The 21,479-nt window shown below is 54.6% G+C and overlaps 2 protein-coding genes across 2 annotated transcripts; one reads left to right on the forward strand and one right to left on the reverse strand.

Moving 5' to 3' along the window:
• Positions 1-850: 850 nt before the first annotated feature.
• On the reverse strand, positions 851-5,880 carry BTBD17 (BTB domain containing 17). Its single transcript, XM_040244354.1, has 3 exons — positions 5,765-5,880; positions 3,633-3,909; positions 851-2,181 (listed from the first exon to the last, which is right to left on the reverse strand). Exons 1-3 carry the CDS (start codon positions 5,847-5,849, stop codon positions 1,107-1,109), a joined length of 1,437 nt encoding a protein of 478 aa, XP_040100288.1. The 5' UTR covers positions 5,850-5,880; the 3' UTR covers positions 851-1,106.
• Positions 5,881-7,099: 1,219 nt separating this feature from the next.
• On the forward strand, positions 7,100-13,717 carry GPR142 (G protein-coupled receptor 142). Its single transcript, XM_040244314.1, has 4 exons — positions 7,100-7,143; positions 11,046-11,117; positions 11,878-12,038; positions 12,846-13,717. Exons 1-4 carry the CDS (start codon positions 7,100-7,102, stop codon positions 13,715-13,717), a joined length of 1,149 nt encoding a protein of 382 aa, XP_040100248.1.
• Positions 13,718-21,479: the final 7,762 nt, after the last annotated feature.

Here is a 21,479-nt window from a genome sequence, read left to right on the forward strand (position 1 = left end):
CGGAAACTAGACCTTGTCTGAGAGGTGGGGTGTCCTGACAGACTGGGCTTCCCTTCCCGGGTGGTGCTAACGGTAAAGAGCCTGCCTGCAAAGCAGGAGATGCAAGAGATGTGGGTTCAACCCCTGGGTCAGGAAGATCCCCTGGAGGAAGAAACGGCAACCCCCTCCAGGATTCTTGCCTGCAGAGTTGCATGGGTAAAGGACGGGCGGGCTCGACATGCAGTCCATGGGGCTGCAAGGAGCCACACACGACTGAGAGACTGAGCACATCACTGATTAAGACTCAACCCAAGTCCCCTCTTCCAACCACACCCTCTTCCTCTCCTGCTGGTTGTAGAGCACCAGTCAACAAACTCCTGGGGGAAAGCTGTTTTCCTCCGGACTCTGAGGTCTCTGCCCAGACCTCCTCCCAGGAGAGGTCAGAGACTTTAGGGTGGTGCTTACCCCTCCCACCCCAGGAAGTCAGGGCTCAGAAACTGCTCAGCTGAGCCCCTTAGTTTCAGGTGAGAAAGCTCCCCCAAGGTGCACCTGGCCATCGCGATGCTTTTACCTGCTCTGTCTCCTGTGGGGATGGGGGCCCTTGGGGAAAAGCTAAGGAACGATGGGGAGTCCCTGCCCTGTGGAGCCCTCCTTGGACTGTTTTTACCCCTAGAACGGGGTGGTTTAATCACCCCCTTGCTGCTCCGAGCACTGGCTTATTCTACCAAGAGCACTGGCTTCCCACGTAGTGCTGGTGATAAAGAATCCACTTGCTAATGCAGGAGATGCAAGAGACATGGGTTCAATTCCTGGGCTGGGAAGATCCCCTGCAGGAGGAAATGGCATCCCCTTCCAGTATTCTTGCCTGAAAAGTTCCATGGGCAGAGGAGCCCGCCCGGCTACAGTACATGAGGTGGCAAAGACTGAAACACAGCTGAGCACACATAGAACACAACACCAAGAACCTCACGTTCAAGTCAGTGTGAAAGCAGCTCCCGAAACCAGGCATCTGGTCTACCGCCCAGCTCTAAGGCCGCCAGCGCCTGGTCACCCGGCAGGCCAGGATAGACACCTCTACTCTGCTGATCCAGAGGCATCAGGGATGCTGAGCTCCCCGACTTGGCCCGCTACTTGGGGGTCCGGATGAGGGTGTGATAGACGGGCTTGACAATGAGGTGGAGATGCAGGGCGTTCTCCACCAGGTACTCGGAGTTGCGCCGCTGCAGGTCGGCGTGCGCCAGGAAGTCGCCGGCCTCCTCGCTGCTCTGGTGGAAGCTGTAGGCGTGGCGGACCAGCAGGCGGCCGTGGTGGCGCGCCCCCACCAGCACGGTCTTCTGGAAGCTCACGCCCGCCGCGTCGCCGCCGCTGCTGGCCGGCGTGACCACCAGCCGCGGCCGGCCGTCCTCGGGGCGTGCGAGGGGCAGCGCGGTGCCCGTGGCGTCCGCGTAGACGGGCCGTAGGCTTACCGGCAGCCAGCGTGGCGAGAAGAGCACGTTCCAGGTGACCCGGCGGCCCGAGTCGTGGCCGCTTGGGCCCAGCTGCGTCTGGAAGCTGGTGCTGCGATCGTCGCGGGCCGGGTTGTTGATGACCCACGGGGTGCCCCAGGCGGGCGAGAGGTAGTTGCGGGGCAGGAAGGCGCTGCCATTGACGTCGAAAAACTTGGCGTAGTGCAGCGGCGAGGCGGCGTGGAACTGGTAGGCCTGAAGGAGCAGGTCGGCCACCGCCGGGCCATGGCGCGCCAGGGCGGCCGACCGCGCCTGCAGTTGGAACAGCTGCGCCGGAGGAATCATGGGGTAACGGATGGCGCGCAGCGCGCGCTCGGCCACGGCCTGTGGCGGCCGCGCGCGGCCCAGCCACGCCTCCAGCGCCTGGAAGAGCTCCAGCTCGTCCTGGAGCACGAGGTCCGAGCGCGGCAGCAGCTGCGCCAGCAGCTCGGGGCTTACGGCGCCCCACTCGGCGCTCCCCGCCACGGCCGACAGGTTCCAGGCCAGGAACTGCAGGCAGCTCTGGCGCAGGGCCTCGTCCCCGGTGCTCACCGCGTAGTGGTACCAGCCCACCGCCGGGCCCGCGCCGCCCGCCAGGTGCGCACGCATGTAGTCGGCCACGCCCCGCTGCAAGGAAGCCACGCGGTACTTGGTGGCCAGCTGGTGCAGGGGGATGGCCTGCGCCAGCAGCACGGTCAGCTCGCCGCAGTAGAGGTACCTGCCAGAGAGGCGCAGAGATGGAGCACGGTCAGGGCGGCCGCGGTTACCCTACCCAGCACTGCCTCCTGAGTCCCAAGGGTACCCGGCGTTGGGCGACAGCATCGTCATTAAGGGAGCCAACAGAAGGACCTTTCCACGCGCATCCTACTTCACCTCCTCCTCTTTCCGGTTTCTCGTGGGACGTGGGAATAAGCAAGCATTTGTTGAGCACAGGTGGCTCAGTGGTGAAGCATCCGCCTTCCAATGCAGGAGAGGCGGGTTCGATCCCTGGGTCAGGAAGATCCCCTGGAGGAGGAAATGGCAACCCCCTCCAGTATTCTTGCCTGGGAAATACCATGGACACATGAGCCTGGTGGGCTACAGCCCATGGGGTCGCAAAGAGTCAGACAGGACTTAGCTGACAGAGCACGTCAGTGATTCCTCAACTGAGTGCCCTCTGAGTGGTTGAGCTCTGTGCTGGGACAAGAAAGATGTAGCTCCTACCTTCGCCAGGTTTATAGTGTGGGTTCGGATTCATATTCTGCCAGCTACTTGCTATGAGAGTGGGCAATCCATTGAACTTCGCTGTTTGCCTCTCTTTCCCAGAATCCCTTAAATCACATGACTAAATTCTAGCTAATGAGATGTCCACAAAGGCACAGGCTGGGATTGGAGGAAAGCCTGGTTAAATAGAACTGACTAGGGTAGAGATTATTGTTGTTCAGTCCGTCAGTCCTGTCCCACTCTTTGCGACCCCACAGACTGCAGCACACCAGACTTCCCTGTCCTTCACCATCTCCTGGAGCTTGTTCAAACTCTTATCCGTTGAGTCAGTGATGCCATCCAACTATCTCATCCTTTGTCGTCCCCTTCTCCTTCCTTCAGTCTTTCCCAGTTAGGGGGTAGAGGAAAGATGCTTTTCTCCTGTGCTATCTCTCTTTTTGTTGCCTGGAAGTTTGAAGAAATGACCAATATTCTGTAGCCATCTTGTCTATGCTATTAAAGCAGGGTCACTTTCTCAGACTATAGTGTGGGCAGTGTCTCTGTGCAGCATGCTAGCAGGAAGCAGCCCCCTAGCTCTGTGGTTTAAAACCTGGCCAGACAGCTAAACCACACAGAGACATTAAAGTAAGAAACTGTTTGGCCCGGCCCTAGATATGAAGCTCGGGATTCAGGGTGGGGCCCAGAAGTCTATAGTCTTTAAAAGCTCTCAAGGCCAGGTTTGGAAACAGCTTTGAGAGTATTTGGTAACTAACTTCAAACCACTCAGAGCTTTCAGGCAGGGGAGTCATGCTGCATTTTGCAAGAAGCTGGTGCAAAGAGGGAAGAGGGAGGTGGTTGCATGGTCATCCTAATGCCATCTAGGGAAGGGGCAGGGCTAAGAGCCAGGGCTTCCATCACCCTGTGAGTGGAGAGGCCAGGGACATGGAAAGGGATGACGTCTTCCCCCCCCCGCCGATCCTTCCCCACCTGATGAACTTGTCGAAGACGGCAGCACAGTCCCGGGACTCCTGCAGCACCACCTCGCTCTGGTTACTCAGCAGCTCCCGGAACTGCTCACTGTGCAGTCCCAGCAGCAGGCGGTGGGCATGGAAGACTCGGACCTCGTCGGTGCCCATGGCCTGCACCCGCAGCACCACATCGCTGGCATTGCCCTGCCGCAGCAGTTCCTGCAGGCGCTGGAGCAGCAGCTGAGAGTGGTTGATGGAGGTGCCCGCTGACTCCCCGCCGCCATCAGTTTTCTGGGCTGCAGCAGGAAGGAACACAAAGCAGCCTGAGAGGGCAGCCTTCTGGGGTTGCAGACGGACCAGCTGGAGATACCTGTGGTTGGATGTGGGCAGAGGGTAGGGGAAGCCTGGGGAGGCTGTGTGCTCCCGTTTGTGCCTGTGAAGTGCGTGGATGCATGTGTGTGCAGACAAGCACATCTTAGATGGGGAAATTCGTGAACCTGAGCAGACCCTGAGAAGATGCTCTTGGAAGGGGCGGGGGGCAGATTCCTGGCCGGGAGAGGTCATGAATCAGGATGGGACAAAATGTCCAGAGCTGGATTCCCTGGTGATTCTGTGGTAAAAATCCGCCTGCCCATGCAGGAGACATAAGTTTGATCCCTGATCCGGGAAGATCCCACATGCCACAGAGTAACTAAACCTGTGCTCCATGACTATTGAGTCTGTGCTCTGGAGCCGGGGAGCTGAAACTACTGAGCCCGAGGTCTGCAACAAAAGAAGTCACTGCAGTGAGAAGCCCACGCACTTCGAAGAAGAGTAGCCCCTGTTTGTTGCAACTAGAGAAAAGCCCACACAGCAACAGAGATCTAACACATCCAAAAAAAAAAAAATTAATATCTAGAGCTGATCTCCATGATGCCAGACCCCTAGGCGAGGACTGAGGAGCCACTTGGTCCCCACCCCCTTGCCTCCTGAAGAATTGCCCACCTTACCCCTTGGAAGAGAAAAGTTGGCCCAAATCAGCGCATTCCCCAGCAAATAATCTATTGAGCACTTACAATAAGCCAGACACTCCCCTGGGAGCTCAGACCAGCACAGTGAACAAAACAAACCAGCTCCTTACACTCATAAAAGCACAACTTAGCTTCTTAGGCAATAAATACACAAATAAGCACTCTGGTTTTAGGCTGTGACCAGTAAGGGAGGTGACGGGAGTTGGGTGGCAGCTCCTGTAGGTGCAGGAATCAGAGACAGGCTCCCTGAGGAAGTGATAAGGAGCCCACCCGAGGCCCTGGGAGAGGCTGGGCTTGGTGCTAGGAAGGTGGAGGGGATCTGCCCACGTTCTGAGTGGGAGGTGAGGGGGCGGAGCAGGGGAAGGGGCTGCAGCCTGGGGGGGTAGTCCTGATCTGGGAGGCAGGGGTCTACACTGGCCTCCTGGGGGACCCGAGAAAGCACAGAGTGAGCGGGTCCTGGACGGGACTTTTGAGGCACCTGCGCCTGGGGACTGGCGTCCTCCTGCTTCCAGGCAAGCCAAGCGGGACCGTCCTCCCCTGTTTCCAGGACACCATGAGGGTCAGATGGGGACACGTGCTCACGGACGGAAAACTCAGCGACAGAAAGCACTGCTAGCAGCTTCCCCAAGTGGAGCACGGACTGAGGAGTCGAGGGGAGCAGATGGGCACCCCCACGCCCCCAGTGAGCATATCTGTGCACACGCATGCACACACACACACACACACACACAGTCCCAGGGCCCATGTGGCCTCTTGAGGAGGCTCCCAGGAAAGCAGAGCCTCTGTGTATGAGTGAGAGGCAGATAGAGAGAGGGAGAAAGGGTGAGAGGAGCCCTGGTTATTTTCCAGCCCCGCCATCCCCCAAGCTGTCACAGTGAAGGCTCCAAACGTGGATGGATCCCACTCTCCCCAGCCTGGGCCCAGCTGCCAGGGACAATGGACAGTGGAAGGGTGTTCCTGTGGTTAAGCCCCCTGCCTGCCCAGCCCTCCTGCCCTCGGAGGCCAGCTGCCCTCCTCCATGGAGCTGCGTGATCAAATCAACACTATGCCTGGCCCGGCCGTCTGGACACCGCCCCCTCCTGGCCATGGGCAGTTGGAGCCCGAAGGTCCTGCCCCTTCTCCCTGCCCACTGCCCACTCACCTGCATGAGTGACCAGGCCCACCAAGGTCAGCATGGCCCAGAAGCTGGCCCAGGACCCAGGCTTGGCAGAGCCCAGCCTGTGCATCTTTGCACCCTGCCCCCAAGCCCACGGGAGGAACAGCGGAGCCCAGACCACTCCGCGCACATCCCTCCTCCTTATATAGGATCCAGCCCAAGGGGATGGCCGCCCCCCTTTCCCAGCTGGCTTCCCTCCCCCCACCCAGCCTCCGCCTTGGATTGGTGGAAACTGGCCCCAGCTGTTACCCAGGCAACCAGTTGAGCCAGAGAGCGGCTGCCCCAGGCGCTATTGTGCTACTCTCGGGCCCCTGAGGGGACCAGATCCGGTGGCTTCCCCCACGTCTCCTACCACCCGGCACAGCTAGTCACTCCTCTCTTGGGAAGTCGAAGGCTCTCCAAAGGGCAGGCAAAGGGCTCCAGAACCAGAGGCAGCCACCAGCCCAGAGGGTCCCCAGCCGCCTCCCCTGACCCCCAACCCTGGCACAGAGTACGCTTGGCAGCATCGTGGCTGGAGCACCATGGTGAGCCAAGGACTGCAAAGGAAAGGCCTGGAAGAGGAGGAGGCCGCGGTCCAGGCCCCACCCCTCCCCCTCCCATGTTGGGGTGGGCTAGCTCTCCAGAAAAGAGGACAGGGCTCTAAGTAGGGTCCCGTGGGGTAGCTGATGTCATTTTCATGTCCTTCGTTGAAGAAGGTTCCTGGCGTCCTCTGAGGAGGGTGATGGGCCTTAGGGACATGGGGGCTGTGGCCATCACACACCCCCCCCCAGGTCAAGGTGAGCTAGGATGCCGGGGCCGGGCATAGAGCAGCTGCACCCCATGCTGAGCACCCCCACCCAGAGCCGCGCTTGAGGCTGGTCCACCGCAGGCATCCCACCCACCATCTGACCAGGAGCTGCCCTGGCACCTTCTTCCTCTAATTCACCTTCTCAAGTGGTCTCAGGTCTCTTGGTTCACCTCCTTGGAAGGTTTCTCTTACCAGCTTCTGTCCAACTTCCTACTGTAATTTTTCCCATCTCAAAGTTCCTCGGAGGGGGCTTCCCTGATGGTCCAGTGGTTAAGACTCCATGCTCCCAAGGCAGGGGGGCCGGGTTCCATCTCTGGTCAGGCAACTAAGATCTGGCTTGCTGCAACTAAGACAGGTGCAGTCATAATAATAAAAGCTGCAAGGAGACACATAGCAGAGCCAGGACCCACCCTGACAGTCGGAGACACTGAGGCAGACAGCTAGGTGACGGTGTCAACTGGGTTAGTGCAGGGGCAAGCTCTTCTAAGGACAAAGGAATAGAGAGAAGAGGGTGGGGTCTGGAGCCCAGGGGGATGGGTGGGCGGCACTGGTGGGGCCTCACCTTTTCCAGGAACAGGTAGGGCCTGGCCCAGATCCTCACAGGAGGGAGTCCTTCCAAGTTGATAAACTGAAATGGTGTGTGTGTGTGGCAGGGGTGTGTGTGTGTGTGTGTGTGTGTGTGTGTGTGTGTGTGTGTGTGTGTGTGGTGGGGGTCCTCCCAGGAGATCCAGCTTAGCCTTTCTCCCGAGGCCTGGCCCTTCACTGGGGCTGAGTCAGAGCCAGCCCTCCCTTGCTCTCTGAATCCCAGGGACCGGCTCAATGCATTGATCTCTGCCCCGGGCTGGCACAGAGAAACCCAACAGCTCCACCCCCCACCCCTCTCTGGAGCCACAGAGAGAGCTGGAATTGGGTCTGGCACCTGCTTCGTCCGGGTTGGCAGAGACGCAGCTGTCCGGCCCAGCGGAAACCCCTCCCAGCTGTCCTGACCTTCATGCCCAGCTCCCTTCATCCAGATTTGCCACCCCCTGCCCACTGGCTGTGTGCCTGCCCTTCCCGGGGGCTGTACCACCTCCCTGACCCAATCCGACAAGACAGAGCCTCAGTGTGAGGGGAGGGCCGGGTCAGGCCCAGTGCTGTTCAATAGGATGTCATTGATGATTTTTTTTTACAAAATGATGCTGAGAGAACCCACTAGTCAGAAAATGGTCTTTCAGTTAGAAAGTCTCCTTGAGGCTCAGAAGTGTGACCCACCTGTGCTGGAATCTCCCACCCTCCACCTAGGAGCCAGGGCACCTGTGTCTTCTTAGCATCTTGACAATGGTCATGTACACCCCCAAGCTAAGCTCTACTGGCTAGAGTTAGATGGACAGCATTTCAAGTGTGCAGGAATTGGGGAGGGCCCAGGTTACCCGGAAGACCCAGGAGGGTCACCTCTGACTTCCTATTTCTGAGGGGCCTTGCCTCTTCTAGTTCTAACTTGTCATCCCTGAAACTCCTCTACTGATCTAAAAACTGACTTTCCAGCGACTGCCCTGGTGGTCCAGTGGCCAAGACTCCAAGCTCCCAGTGAAGAGAGCCTGGGTTCGATCCCTGGTCAGGGAATTAGATCCCATATGCTGCAACTGAGGGTTCATATGCCAGAACTAAAGAGCTGCATGCCGCAACTAAGATCTAGTGCAGCCAAATAAATTTTAAAAAGCAAACAAAAAAGATGACTTTCCAGGAATATGCATTTTCTGTTTTCATTTTCTTAGTCTGAGGGTTTCTGAAGGGTATGCATGCATGTGTTTGTAGGTGTGCAAGTGTGTGTGTGTGCGATCTGTAAGTATGCACACATGTGTTTGTAGGTGTGTGTGTGGTGTGGAAGTATACATGCCTGTGTTTGTGTGCTTGTGGTGTGCGTGAGAGTCTTGGAGCTGGAGAGAGGAAGCGGGGCGTCCACCCTGCCCAGCCTTGAAGATGGAAGGTCAGAGACAGTTTTATCTTGCCCTGTGCATCTGGAAGCTCCGTAATTCCTCGAGAGCAAATCTGAGCTAGAACAATTCCCAGAGACCAGTGTAACTTCCCACCTGAGACAAGAGTACCTATGACCCAAGGGGCTTGTCTGAGGTCTCCTGGCCCCGAAGGGGCTGAGCCTGGATTCAGATGTTGCTTTTCTGCTTTTCTTTCCGCAGCCCCATACTGTCTCTTCTGGGAAGCTACTTCAGTAGCCACACGCGAGGCAAGGAATCTCTAGTGTTGGTAGAGTAAGCTTGGAGCAGGATGCAGAGTTTCTGAATCTGCGGACACGGGAGGATGGAGGGGTGGGCTCCCAGCGCCCCCCGCCCCAGCTGCAGCCTCCCCTGTGATGTCTCACTTCCTGAGCTAGGGTGCCCGGGAACATTTCGATTAGGGAACAAGAAATCAGGAATCTAGGTTCCAGGCCGCTCGAGTTTGGGGGTGGGAGGCACAGCAATGATAAACAGGAAAGAATTGCTCCTCAAAGTGACTGACATGATATGGAAAGCTTCGCCTGAAGCCAGGCTGTCCCGTGGTGGCACCCACCTTCCAGCCTCAGCATCCTGCGTCATGCTGCCCAACCACCCCCAGCTGGAGGGCCTTGTGCATCCGAGGGGTGTATCTACCTGACCCACTTCCCCTCCCGGTAAAGCCTGAGCTCAAGGTGGACTTGCACTACCTGAGCACCTGCTCTTCCGGTGGGAGGGAGTGATCAGTAAACGGCTCTGGAGGAGGGACAAAGCCAAGTTCAAATTCCGCCTGCTGCCACTTACATGCTCTTAGCCTTATCCTACTTGCTGGACTTCTCTGCGCTTCGGTCCCCTCTCGTGTGAAATTGAGGTGTCCCAAGTTAGCTTGCGGGGCTGCTGGGAGCGTGACCCGTGGGGAATAGGGTGGATCCTCAGGAGATGTTGGCAGAGACCCTTACACCTGGCTGTAAGCGGCCCCCTGCTCACTCACAGCCTCCTGGTGCAGGGAGGTGGTGGCCTGGGGACTTAGCTGTGCCACTTGCACCCTCTGTTGCTGGAGTCCCAGACACTCTGCATAGGGACCTGAGTGTCCACTGTGCCTCCTCTGACCAAAGCCAGTGGACTCTTGGAGGTATGCAGTGCCAGGACTTGGCCACCAGGGAATAGCAAGGCTTCTGTGAGTTCCGAGGCTGGGTGTGAAGGTGAGGCTGGGGGTGGGCATCCTGGTACTTCCAGCCCCAGAGCGGGATTTAACTTTGCTGTTGTTCAGTCACTAAGTCATGTCCAACTCTTGGCAACCCCACCGACTGCAGCACTCCAGTCTTCCCTGTTCTTCACCATCTCCCAGAGTTTGCTCAAACTCATGTCCATTGAGTCGGTGATCCCATCCAACCATCTCATCCTCCGTCGTCCCCTTCTCCTCTTGCCCTCAATCTTTCCCAGCATCAGTGTCTTTTCCAACGAATCGGCTCTTCCCATCAGGTTGCCTAAGTTTTGGAGCTTCGGCATCAGTCCTTCAATGAATATTCAGGGTTGATTTCCTTTAGGATGGACTGGTTTGATCTCCTTGCTGTTCCAGGGACTCAGGTCTAACTCAGGGAGCCAGGAGACGGGCTCTGCGGCATTCCCAGAGGGTGAGCGTGGGAGGCGATTCCAGGCTGGGCCTCAGCTCACCCCAGACTCAATCCACACACTGTCCCGGGCGCCCACTGCGGGCTGTCCTGGTGACTTTTCCCCACGTGTGATGGGAGAGCTGGCCAGACTCAAATTCCAGTCTCTCTGAACTGCAAGCCATGCCGGATGGTGTTTATTTGCTAGTGACTGCTTGAAGGAATGGTCCATTTCACCAGGGGTAGGAAAACAAGGGCTTGTGGGGTGCCACTGCGTCTGGGTTTCCCAGAGCTGCTGGCAGCTGGGTCCAGCTCCTCCTGGGGGTCCTGGCCAGCCCTGGGCATGGCTTCCTGCCATTCTTCCAGGCCAGCAGCACTCCCACCCAACCCCGAGGTAGCCTCCTTCTCGACCCACCACCCGCAGCCACTGCGTGACTGATTCCTTCCAGCCTGGCCCAGGGGCTTCTCTCCAGATCCGTGTCCCAACCAGGGCAGCCTCGGTGCTCCCTCCCCTGCTCGGGTTGCCCCCCACTCCTCTCTGAGTCAGCTCCTGGAACCCATCTGCCTTTCTTCAGAGTCCTCGCCCCCAGGGTTTCTGACAGCCAGACTGAGCCCAGGCCGGTTCCCAGTGCCCTTGGAGCACGGGGCAGGCCGTCCAGCGTGCCAGTGCGACCCTTCCGAAGGCCGCCCTCCAGCCTCGCCCCTTCCCTTCCCAGGCTCCCTCGTAATCCTGCTTTGCTCTAGACGGTATCACTGTTCAGGCTCATCCCCCTGGGCCTCAGGCCCCACCCTCCCCCTCCTCCCCTTCCTCCCCTTCCTCCCCCTTCTCCCCTCCTCCCCCTCCTCCCTCTCCCTCCTCCCACCACCCGCCGCTTCACACGTACTGATTGTACTGATCGCAGACTCAGTGCTGCTGAAAGAACCGTCAGGCAAACAACTGAGAGGCAGCTGCAGGCGCCCCAGGAAAAAGCCACAGGGTGACCCAGGACCCAGGAGCATGCGGCTGACAGCAGAAGAGACAGGTAAGGTGACTAAGACCCAGGAATCTGGAGGTGGGGTGGGAATGGGGAGCTTGAAATGGAAAAAATCAAAAGCTGGAAGGGGAAACCTAAAATCTGAAAGTGTAGACTAGGCGGAGAGGGACCAGAGCATGTTTGGTCCTCATCCCAGATCGGCCACTAGCTAGATGCGTGTGATGGCAGGCAGGTCACACCTGAGCCCCCTGGACTCAGTTTCCCTATCTGAAAACCAGGGCCCTTCCAGCCCCAGTGGTACTAGGAGTCAGAGAGAGAGATGCTCTTTGGGGTAGAAAGGAGAGAACTTGGTCACATCTCTCCTTGAAGAGGAGGCAGCTGTTTGCTACAGCAGCGCGGTTGCCATGGTTACCGTGGGTCTGGGTCAGTCACCCAGGATGCCTTAAGAACACAGTGCTCAAGCCCCAGTTCAGACTGTCTGACTCAGGCTGCCTGGGAACCAGGCAATTCAGAAATAATCTCTAAGATGGCAAGAAAGGCCACCAAGCACTTCTTCCCATTGATAGTGGAGCCAGGCCCCTAAGGTGGTGGGCTGGGGTGGAGAGGACATGGCCATTGGGATCACATTTGGCTGGACCTGACTAGGGGCTCTGCATGGAGCCAGGGTGAGTAAAGACCTCAGGGCCAAGGTCAGGGTGGGGCTGCTCCAGACCAGGCTGGAAAGAGACCAAAAGTTCTAACCTGCCATTCTGCACTTCCTAGCTGCCCAGCTATGGGTGACCCTGCTGCCCACACCCAACAGCAGCGGGCTGAGCCAGGAGCTTGAAGGCCGTTGGCCCGAGAGCCCCGCGGTGTCCCCATGTGTGGCTGGAGTCATCCCTGTCATCTACTACAGCATCCTCCTGGGCCTGGGGCTGCCTGGTGAGTGAGGTGGGGTCTGGGGTCCAGGGCTGGGCCAGAAATTGGGGTCCTCCTTCGATGGGTGTCAGTCCTCCACGCTGACCTCTGAGACACGGGATCATAGATTCCTTCCCCTTGCCTTGTGGTCACTGCAGAGCCAAGCATAGTGGGGAGTAAAAGCGAGGGTGCTCAGTGGCTGTTGTGTCTGATGCTTTGTGACCCCATGGACTGTAGCCCACCAAGCTCCTTTGTCCATGAGATCTTCCAGGTAAGAAGCCTGGAGTGGGTTGCCATTTCCTCCTCCAGGGGATCTTCCCAACCCAAGGATCGAACACTCAACTCCTGTATCTCCAGTACTGCAGGCAGATTCTTTACCGCTGAGCCACTGCAGAAGTCTTGCATGCTCAATAGCTAAACCCAAGTTTTCACCAGAGCAGACAGCCCCCTTCTTCCCGCAGGAATGGGCTTCTCCTAGAATAACTAACTTCATGCAGAACAGCCCAGAGCCTCACATTGAAAGCTTCTTGCACCATCCGCTGCATTCAGAGAGCAGAGCAGGGGTGCGGTATGGATGCAGGAGAGGATGGGTGGAATTAGGGAATGGCTCATCCCTGCCTGTAGCCTGGTAAGGCAGTGGCCTGCGGTGCCACGGCTGGACAAGGCAAGGCTGATCTGCTTAACCTTTCCAACAAAGTGAGCTTTCAGAAGGTTCCGGAAAGAGGAAAAGAGAGGCAAGAAGCAGCAGGCGGAGAGGGACGCTGAGAAAGCACATCCAGGCAGCCCTTCTAACCTCTGACCCTTCTCCTCCCTAACCTCGGTGACCATCAGTCAATCTCCTGACCACAGTGGCCCTGGCCCGCCTCGCCGCCAGGACCCGGAAGCCCTCCTACTACTACCTTCTGGCACTCACGGCCTCGGACATCGTCACCCAGGTGGTCATCGTGTTCGTGGGCTTCCTCCTGCAGGGAGCCGTGCTGGCCCGAGAGGTGCCCCAGGCCGTAGTGCGCACAGCGAACATCCTGGAGTTTGCTGCCAACCACGCCTCGGTCTGGATCGCCGTCCTGCTCACGGTAGACCGGCACAGAGCCCTGTGCCACCCCCTGCGCCACCGGGCCACCTCGTCCCTGGGCCGGGCCCGCCAGGCCATCACCGCTGTCCTTGGCGCTGCACTGCTCACTGGCATCCCCTTCTACTGGTGGCTGGACGTGTGGAGAGACGCGGACCCGCCCAGCACACTGGACGAGGTGCTCAAGTGGGCTCACTGCCTCATTGTCTATTTCATCCCTTGTGGCGTTTTCCTGGTGGCCAACCTGGCCATCGTCCGCCGGCTGCAGCAGAGGGGCCGGAGCGGGCCGCGGCCCCAGGTGGGCAAGAGCACCGCCATCCTCCTGGGCGTCACCACGCTCTTCGCCCTCCTCTGGGCACCCCGCATCTTCGTCATGCTCTACCACCTGTACGTGGCCCCCGTCTACCGCGACTGGAGGGTCCACCTGGCCCTGGATGTGGCCAACATGGTGGCTATGCTTAACACTGCCGTCAACTTCGGCCTCTACTGTTTCGTCAGCAAAACTTTTCGGGCCACTGTCCGAGAGGTCTTCCAGGACGCCCACCTGCCCTGCACTTTGGGGTCGCGGTCAGTGGGCATGGTGGCGGAGCCTATGCTGAAGCCTCCGGGACTCCCCAAGGGGGCAGAATTGTAGAGGAGGAGCCCACGCAGGGAGCTTGGGATGGCTCATGCTCGGATTACTGGGGTCTTTGTGGTTGTGCCCACAAACTTTATCAACACTCTCCATTGCAATCTGGGGGTGGGGAGAGAGGTTTCTCACTTCAGAGGTGGCTCCCCAGGAAGCTAAATTAATGTTGGGGGGTTGAATGAACGAATGAATAGATGGCTGAATATGAACTGCTTCTATCCCACCCCTTCCTGGAGCCCACCTCTCATTCCCTGTGTCAATTACTTCTCTGGCTCCTGCTGGCAATGCTAGGGAGAAAGGAAGATGTCCCCAGAATCCCAGGCCTTTCCTGGGCCGGGGGGAACCATGTGTGGGGAATGAACGATGGGAAAGAGCTGTCTGGGAAAGTGGTCTTAAGCAGACTCAATGTCCCAGCTCTGGGGTGACATAAAGACCTCGGGGTCTTGAGTGTCCTGGACTGATTTTGATTGACCCCCTGTGCTGGAGCCAGAACAGGTTCAGGGGCCCCACACAGCCCGGGGCTGCAGTCTTCATGGTTGCCAAGGAGCAGGACTAAGCGACAAAAGGCCCTCTTAGCTCAGGGGCCAGGAGAGGGGAGAGGCGGCTCTGGCCACGCTGCTGACCTCACTGCACTTGGGGAAGAAGGCTCTTTCTCCACGGGGGGGGGGGGGGGGGGCGGGGGGGGAAGGGAGATGGTTCCACTGACAGGAGGCCCAGGGGGGCTCTGCCCGCTCCTCCCAGACTCTCTCCTTTAGGCGGTGCCAGCCTGGAAAGGCAGCTGGGAGAGACAGCAGACGGACCTCCCACCTGCTCCAGGCATTGGGTAAACACATTAACAGTCTGCTTTCTGCTTCTTGATCAGGTTGAACTGACCTTTCCCCTGAACGGGAGGTCCAGGAGGGCCCTCACCAGCACCCAACCCCTTAGTGGGATCACAGAAGCGAAAAAGGCAGATATGTGCCGGGCAAACGGTCAGGGCAAAATAAATGCACCTGGCCTTCCCTCTTCCCTCCCTACTTCTCTCCCCACAGCAGGAATGTCCAGGAAGGAGCTTTCAGCCGCACCCATAAGGAAGAAAAGACAGGTCCCCAATCCTGTCTAGATTCCAATAAGCTCTGAAAACCAAGACTGTGCCCTGCATTTGCCACAAACACATTGAGGGGTGAAACCTGACCGGAACAAGTGCAGGTTCAGGTATGTCTTGGTGCCAGGAGCTGTACAGACTGCATTTCAGACTCAGCAGGTTTAATTCTGGGCGGATGCCCTACACCCTGCTAGACAGGAGATCTGTTACTTTGTCTAAACCACACGTTACCTTCCTCTGTTCTGGAAAATTATAAGACACTCTGGTTCCAAAAACTGAGAGAAAGGACAGCGGACCTCTGAGCAAAGTCAGCCTGCCCTGAGTCGGTCGGGGGCATGGCGGATTCCCCCATCGTTACCAAACCAAACGCGGGTCCACTCTCCCCCAGCGCAGTGTGGTCAATCCACTGACTCCGGGTTGTGGTGGAAGAAAATGCAGCGTTTATTGCAGGTGCCAAGACAGGAATCCAGGCAGCTAATGCTCAAAAGGCTGCAACCCCCTGATGGCTTTTAGGGAAAGTGCTTTGCTTTTTAACATCATCTACTTATTTGTTTCTTTATTTTTGGCTGTGCTGGGTCTCTGGCTGTTGCTGCCAGGGTTCTTTCTCCAGTTGCAGGGAGCGGGGGCTGCTCTTGAGTTGCAATATGCGGGCTTCTCATGGCGGTGGCTCCTCTTGTTGCGGAGCACAGTTTCTAGCACAGGTTCAACAGTGTGGGGCATGGGCTTAGTCGCTCCACGGCATATGCGGTGTTTCTGGACCAGGGGCCAAACCTGTCTCCTGCCATGGAAGGCACATTCTTTGCCCCCAAGCCACCAGGGAAGCCCTGGGGAAAGGTTTTTAGACAGTGAGGGAGACGGCTGCAGGGTGAGTGATTTCTGATTGGTGGGTAGTGAGGTAATCGGGAGTCAACATCATCGACCTTTCTGTTTGCAACCCATCTGGAGTCTACGTGCCCGCGGGCCACATACAGCTAACATCTTCCACCTGGTGGGGGTTTCAGTAGCTGCAAAAATAGCTCAAAGGACTTTGCACAGAATATTACCTATAGCTCTTGAAGAGGAATTGAAGTCTTTGACTTGGTTTAATGACTAAACTGTTATGATTTTATCTTGTTTGACTGTTTTCCTTTTGTCCAACAAATGCATTTCCATGTAATTTAACATACCAAATAAGGAGTTCGGCTTTTAAAGCACTAGGTGCCTGGACTTCTCACTTGGCACCCTGCAATAAACGCTGCCCTTTCCTTCACCTAGAATGGGTGAATTTAACTCAGATGACCATTATATCTACTACTGTGGGCAGGAATCCCTCAGAAGAAATGGAGTAGCCATCATGGTCAACAAAAAACTCTGAAATGCAGTACTTGGATGCAATCTCAAAAACGACAGAATGATCTCTGTTCATCTCCAAGGCAAACCATTCAATATCATAGTAATCCAAGTCTATGCCCCAACCAGTAACGCTGAAGAAGCTGAAGTTGAATGGTTCTATGAAGACCTACCAAACCTTTTAGAACTAACACCCAAAAAAGATGTCCTTTTCATTATAGGGTACTGGAATGCAAAAGTAGGAAGTCAAGAAACACCTGAGGTAACAGGCAAATTTGGCCTTGGAATGCAGAATGAAGCAGGGCAAAGGCTAACAGAGTTTTGCCAAGAGAACGCACTGGTCATAGCAAACACCCTCTTCCAACAACACAAGAGAAGACTCTACACATGGACATCACCAGATGGTCAACACCGAAATTAGGTTGATTATATTCTTTGCAGCCAAAGATGGAGAAGCTCTATACAGTCATCAAAAACAAGACCAGGAGCTGACTGTGGCTCAGATCATGAACTCCTTATTGCCAAATTCAGACTGAAATTGAAGAAAGTAGGGAAAACCACTAGACCATTCAGGTATGACCTAAATCAAATCCCTTATGATTATACAGTGGAAGTGAGAAATAGATTTAAGGGACTAGATCTGATAGACAGAGTGCCTGATGAACTATGGAATGAAGTTCGTGACATTGTACAGGAGACAGGGATCAAGACCATCCCCATGGAAAAGAAATGCAAAAAAGCAAAATGGCTGTCTGGAGAGGCCTTACAGTTAGCTGTGAAAAGAAGAGAAGTGCAAAGCAAAGGAGAAAAAGAAAGATATAAGCATCTGAATAAAGAGTTCCAAAGAATAGCAAGGAGAGATAAGAAAGCCTTCCTCAGCAATCAATGCAAAGAAATAGAGGAAAACAACAGAATGGGAAAGACTAGAGATCTCTTCAAGAAAATTAGAGATACCAAGGGAACATTTCATGGAAAGATGGGCTCGATAAAGGACAGAAGTGGTATGGACCTAACAGAAGCAGAAGATATTAAGAAGAGGTGGCAAGAATACACAGAAGAACTGTACAAAAAAGATCTTCATGACCAAGATAATCACAATGGTGTGATCACTCACCTAGAGCCAGACATCCTGGAATGTGAAGTCAAGTGGGCCTTAGAAAGCATCATTACGAACAAAGCTAGAGGAGGTGATGGAATTCCAGTTGAGCTATTTCAAATCCTAGAAGATGATGCTGTGAAAGTGGTGCACTCAATATGCCAGCAAGTTTGGAAAACTCAGCAGTGGCCACAGTACTGGAAAAGGTCAGTTTTATTCCAATCCCAAAGAAAGGCAATGCCAAAGAATCCTCAAACTACCACACAATTGCACTCATCTCACATGCTAGTAAAGTAATGCTCAAAATTCTCCAAGCCAGGCTTCAGCAATACGTGAACCATGAACTTCCAGATGTTCAAGCTGGTTTTAGAAAAGGCAGAGGAACCAGAGATCAAATTGCCAACATCCGCTGGATCATGGAAAAAGCAAGAGAGTTCCAGAAAAAACATCTATTTCTGCTTTATTGACTATGCCAAAGCCGTTGACTATGTGGATCACAATAAACTGTGGAAAATTCTGAAAGAGATGGGAATACCAGACCACCTACCCTGCCTCTTGAGAAACCTATATGCAGGTCAGGAAGCAACAGTTAGAACTGGACATGGAACAACAGACTGGTCCCAAATAGGAAAAGGAGTACGTCAAGGCTGTATATTGTCACCCTGCTTATTTAACTTCTATGCAGAGTACATCATGAGAAATGCTGGGCTAGAAGAAGCACGGGCTGGAATTAAGATTGCCGGGAGAAATATCAATAACCTCAGATAGGCAGATGACACCACTCTTATGGCAGAAAGTGAAGAGGAACTAAAAAGCCTCTTGATAAAAGTGAAAGTGGAGAGTGAAAAAGTTGGCTTAAAGCTCAACGTTCAGAAAACAAAGATCATGGCATCTGGTCCCATCGCTTCATGGGAAATAGATGGGGAAACAGTGGAAACAGTGTCAGACTTTATTTTTGGGCTCCAAAATCACTGTAGATGGTGACTGCAGCCATGAAATTAAAAGACGCTTATTCCTCGTAAGGAAAGTTATGACCAGCCTAGATAGCATATTCAAAAGCAGAGACATTACTTTGCCAACAAAGGTCCATCTAGTCAAGGTTATGGTTTTTCCAGTGGTCATGTATGGATGTGAGAGTTGGACTGTGAAGAAAGCTGAGTGCCGAAGAATTGATGCTTTTGAACTGTGGTGTTGGAGAAGACTCTTGAGGGTCCAAGGAGACTCAAGGAGATCCAACCAGTCCATCCTAAAGGAGATCAGTCCTAGGTGTTCTTTGGAAGGACTGATGCTGAAGCTGAAACTCCAATAATTTGGCCACCTCATGCAAAGAGCTGACTCATTGGAAAAGACTGATGCTGGGAGGGATTGGGGGCAGGAGAAGGGGACGACAGAGGATGAGAAGGCTGGACGGCATCACTGATTCGATGGACGTGAGTCTGAGTGAACTCCGGGAGATGGTGATGGACAGGGAGGCCTGGCGTGCTGCGACTCATGGGGTTGCAAAGAGTTGGACATGACTGAGCGACTGAACTGAACTTCCTTCCCCACAACCTGGTGTCTGTAGATGGGCTTTGCGTGCAGCCGCACAGGATCCGATTCTTGTTCAGTAACACTATGTGCACAGAGACCTGTCCATGGGAAGAGCTGATGAAGTGGACCTTCATTTCTTGCTTAAGGAGGAAGAGAGTATGAGTGCCGGTTCCCCAAGAAGGGGCGCAAGACATGATGCCTCCCCCAACCCTTCCCAGGGGCCAAGTCCACCCTACAGAGCGAAGTGCTGGGAAGAAAGGCATCTTTTGATGCAGAATCAAATGACACATTGTGAGGGAGAGACCCCCCCCCTTCCCACTTTATAGGAAACCTGCAGGGCCCTGCAGGAGAGCTGTCCCGTCTCAGGGGAGACCTTGGCCATGGAAGGCAGCTGCAGTGGGGCAAGACAAGAAGCCTCTTTCAACTGGCTGGGGGGCTGTCTTCAAGGAGACAGAAAGGGACTTCACTGGTGGTCCAGTGGTTAAGAATCCATCTGCCAATGCAAGGGACACGGGTTTGATCCCTGGTCTGGGAACTAAGGGGCTTCCCTGGGGGCTCAGACTGTAAAGAATCTGCCTGCAGTGTGGGAAACCTGGGTTGAGTCTCTGGATTGGAAAGATCCCCTGGAGAAGGGAACTGCTACCCATGCCGGTATTCTTACTTAGGAGAACTCCACGGACAGAGGAGCCAGGCAGGCTACAGTCCATGGGGTCACAAGGAGTCGGACATGACTTAGAGACTAACTTACCACCACCATCATATTTCCCTACGAAGCTTTAGGTAGCAGTTTCTTTTTGATATCTTTATAACCTTTAATGAAAGTGAGAGATCATCACTAAGATAAACAAGTCACTGAATGAAAGCTATTCTTGAAGCTGCTCGTCTTTCCTTTGTGAATTTTTGTCATTAAAGTCTCAATGGCTTCTGGAGAACTTCACTTCCGGGGTGTGGGTCGCCCTGCTTATTTCCACCCCATCTGCTGAAATACCTTGGCTGATGGAAATCCTTTTTGAAATCCCAAGCTTTTCCCTTACAGATTCCTCCCACCCCGCCCCAGATTTTCCATTTTATCAGTTGATCTTATCTCCTATCTTTAACCCTGTGTTAATACCTGAGGACAGTTGTTTGTCCTGTATTTCCAAGTCTATATATATGATTTCTGCCAGTCTGGAAGTTGGTCGACAACTTGTTTTCTGATCTCTGTGTCCAGGTGTATTCATGCCCTAGATCTGCCATAACAAAATACTGTAGTCTGGGGGGTTTAAGCAACAGAAGTTAATTTTCTTCAGGCTCTGTGAGCTGGAGGTCCAAGATTAAATGTCGGCAAGCTGGTTGCTTTCGGAGGCCTTATCCCTTGGCCCAGACACTCCTCTGTGTCTTCCGAAGCTCCTTCCTCTTGGCGGCCACGTCCCTGGTGTCTCTATGTGTGTCCAAATCTTTTTTTCTTTAGGGTTTTTTTTTTTTTTTATATGGACTGTTGTTATGGTCTTTATTGAATTTGTTATATTACTTCTGTTCTATATTTTGGCTTTTTGGTTGCAAGGCATGTGGGATCTTAGTTCCCTGACCAAGGACTGAACCTGCACCCCCTGAATTGGAAGGCAAAGACTTAACCACTTGGTCCGCCAAGGGAAGTCCCTTAATCTCCTCTTCTTAAAAAGACACCAGTCATATTGGATGTGTGCCCACCTTAATGGCCTCATTTTAACTCAATCATCTCTTTAAATTCACATTCTGACATACAGAGGGGTTAGGGCTTCAACCTACAAATTTAGGGAGACACAATTTGGCCCATAGCACTGTGGTTATTTCAAAAGGAAGTGTTCGTTTGGCTGTATGTTCAGTTTTTGACGAGAAGAATTTTTCTCTTAGCTCTTTAGGAAATGTCCTCCACCTTTCTTTCTGGCTGGTGTAGCAGGATTCAATGTCAGTCTTGAATCCTTAAACATGACCTCTCCTTTCTTCCTGGATTCTTGGAAGATCTTGATGTTTTTGGTTAAACCGTAATGAAGAAACATCTGAGGACAGTGTCTTCCCTCAAGAAGTTTCCCGAAGTCGGCTACAGAACTTTGAAATTCCACACTGAGAATATCTCCTCCTCGTTCAGAAGAATTTTCTGCATTTTCTTAGCTGTGACGGGGTTGCTGGCCCCCTTTCTGGCTGCTGCTCGTATTTGTTCTCGCGCAGGAGAATAAAATTGCTGTCTGCCACATCTCCTGGGCTCCCTTTAATGCTCTCACCTCCAACAGCATGTTGGTTTGTTTGTTTTTTCCCATTCTGCATTGGGCTTAAAGTTTGCACAGGCTTCCCTTGTGGCTCAGCTGGTAAAGAATCCGCCTGCAATGCAGCAGACCTGGGTTCAAGCCCTGGGTTGGGGAGATCCCTTGGAGAAGGGAAAGCCTACCCACTCCAGTATCCTGGTCTGGAGATTTCCATGGACTGTATAGTCCATGGGGTTGCAAAGAGTCGGACACAACTGAGCGACTGTCACTGAAGTGTGCACGGCTTCCCAGCGCTGCCAAAGATCCCCTCTTACCTGCACTCACTGCCTCTGCTCCCTCACGTGGTTGTCAGCGGTCCTGGGGGCTTCTGACCTCACTCCCCTAATCCCACCGTGGCCTCCTCCACCCCCAGCCCCCCAACCTCCACCCTGTCCGTGTCCATTGGGTAAAGGACCCCACGGCTGTCCACGTGCTCCTGGGATGGGGACGGGTGGGAGGGGGCATGCT

The sequence above is a fragment of the Oryx dammah genome, unplaced genomic scaffold (genome assembly GCF_014754425.2).
Source record: "Oryx dammah isolate SB20612 unplaced genomic scaffold, SCBI_Odam_1.1 HiC_scaffold_8, whole genome shotgun sequence".
Classification (NCBI taxonomy): domain Eukaryota; kingdom Metazoa; phylum Chordata; class Mammalia; order Artiodactyla; family Bovidae; genus Oryx; species Oryx dammah.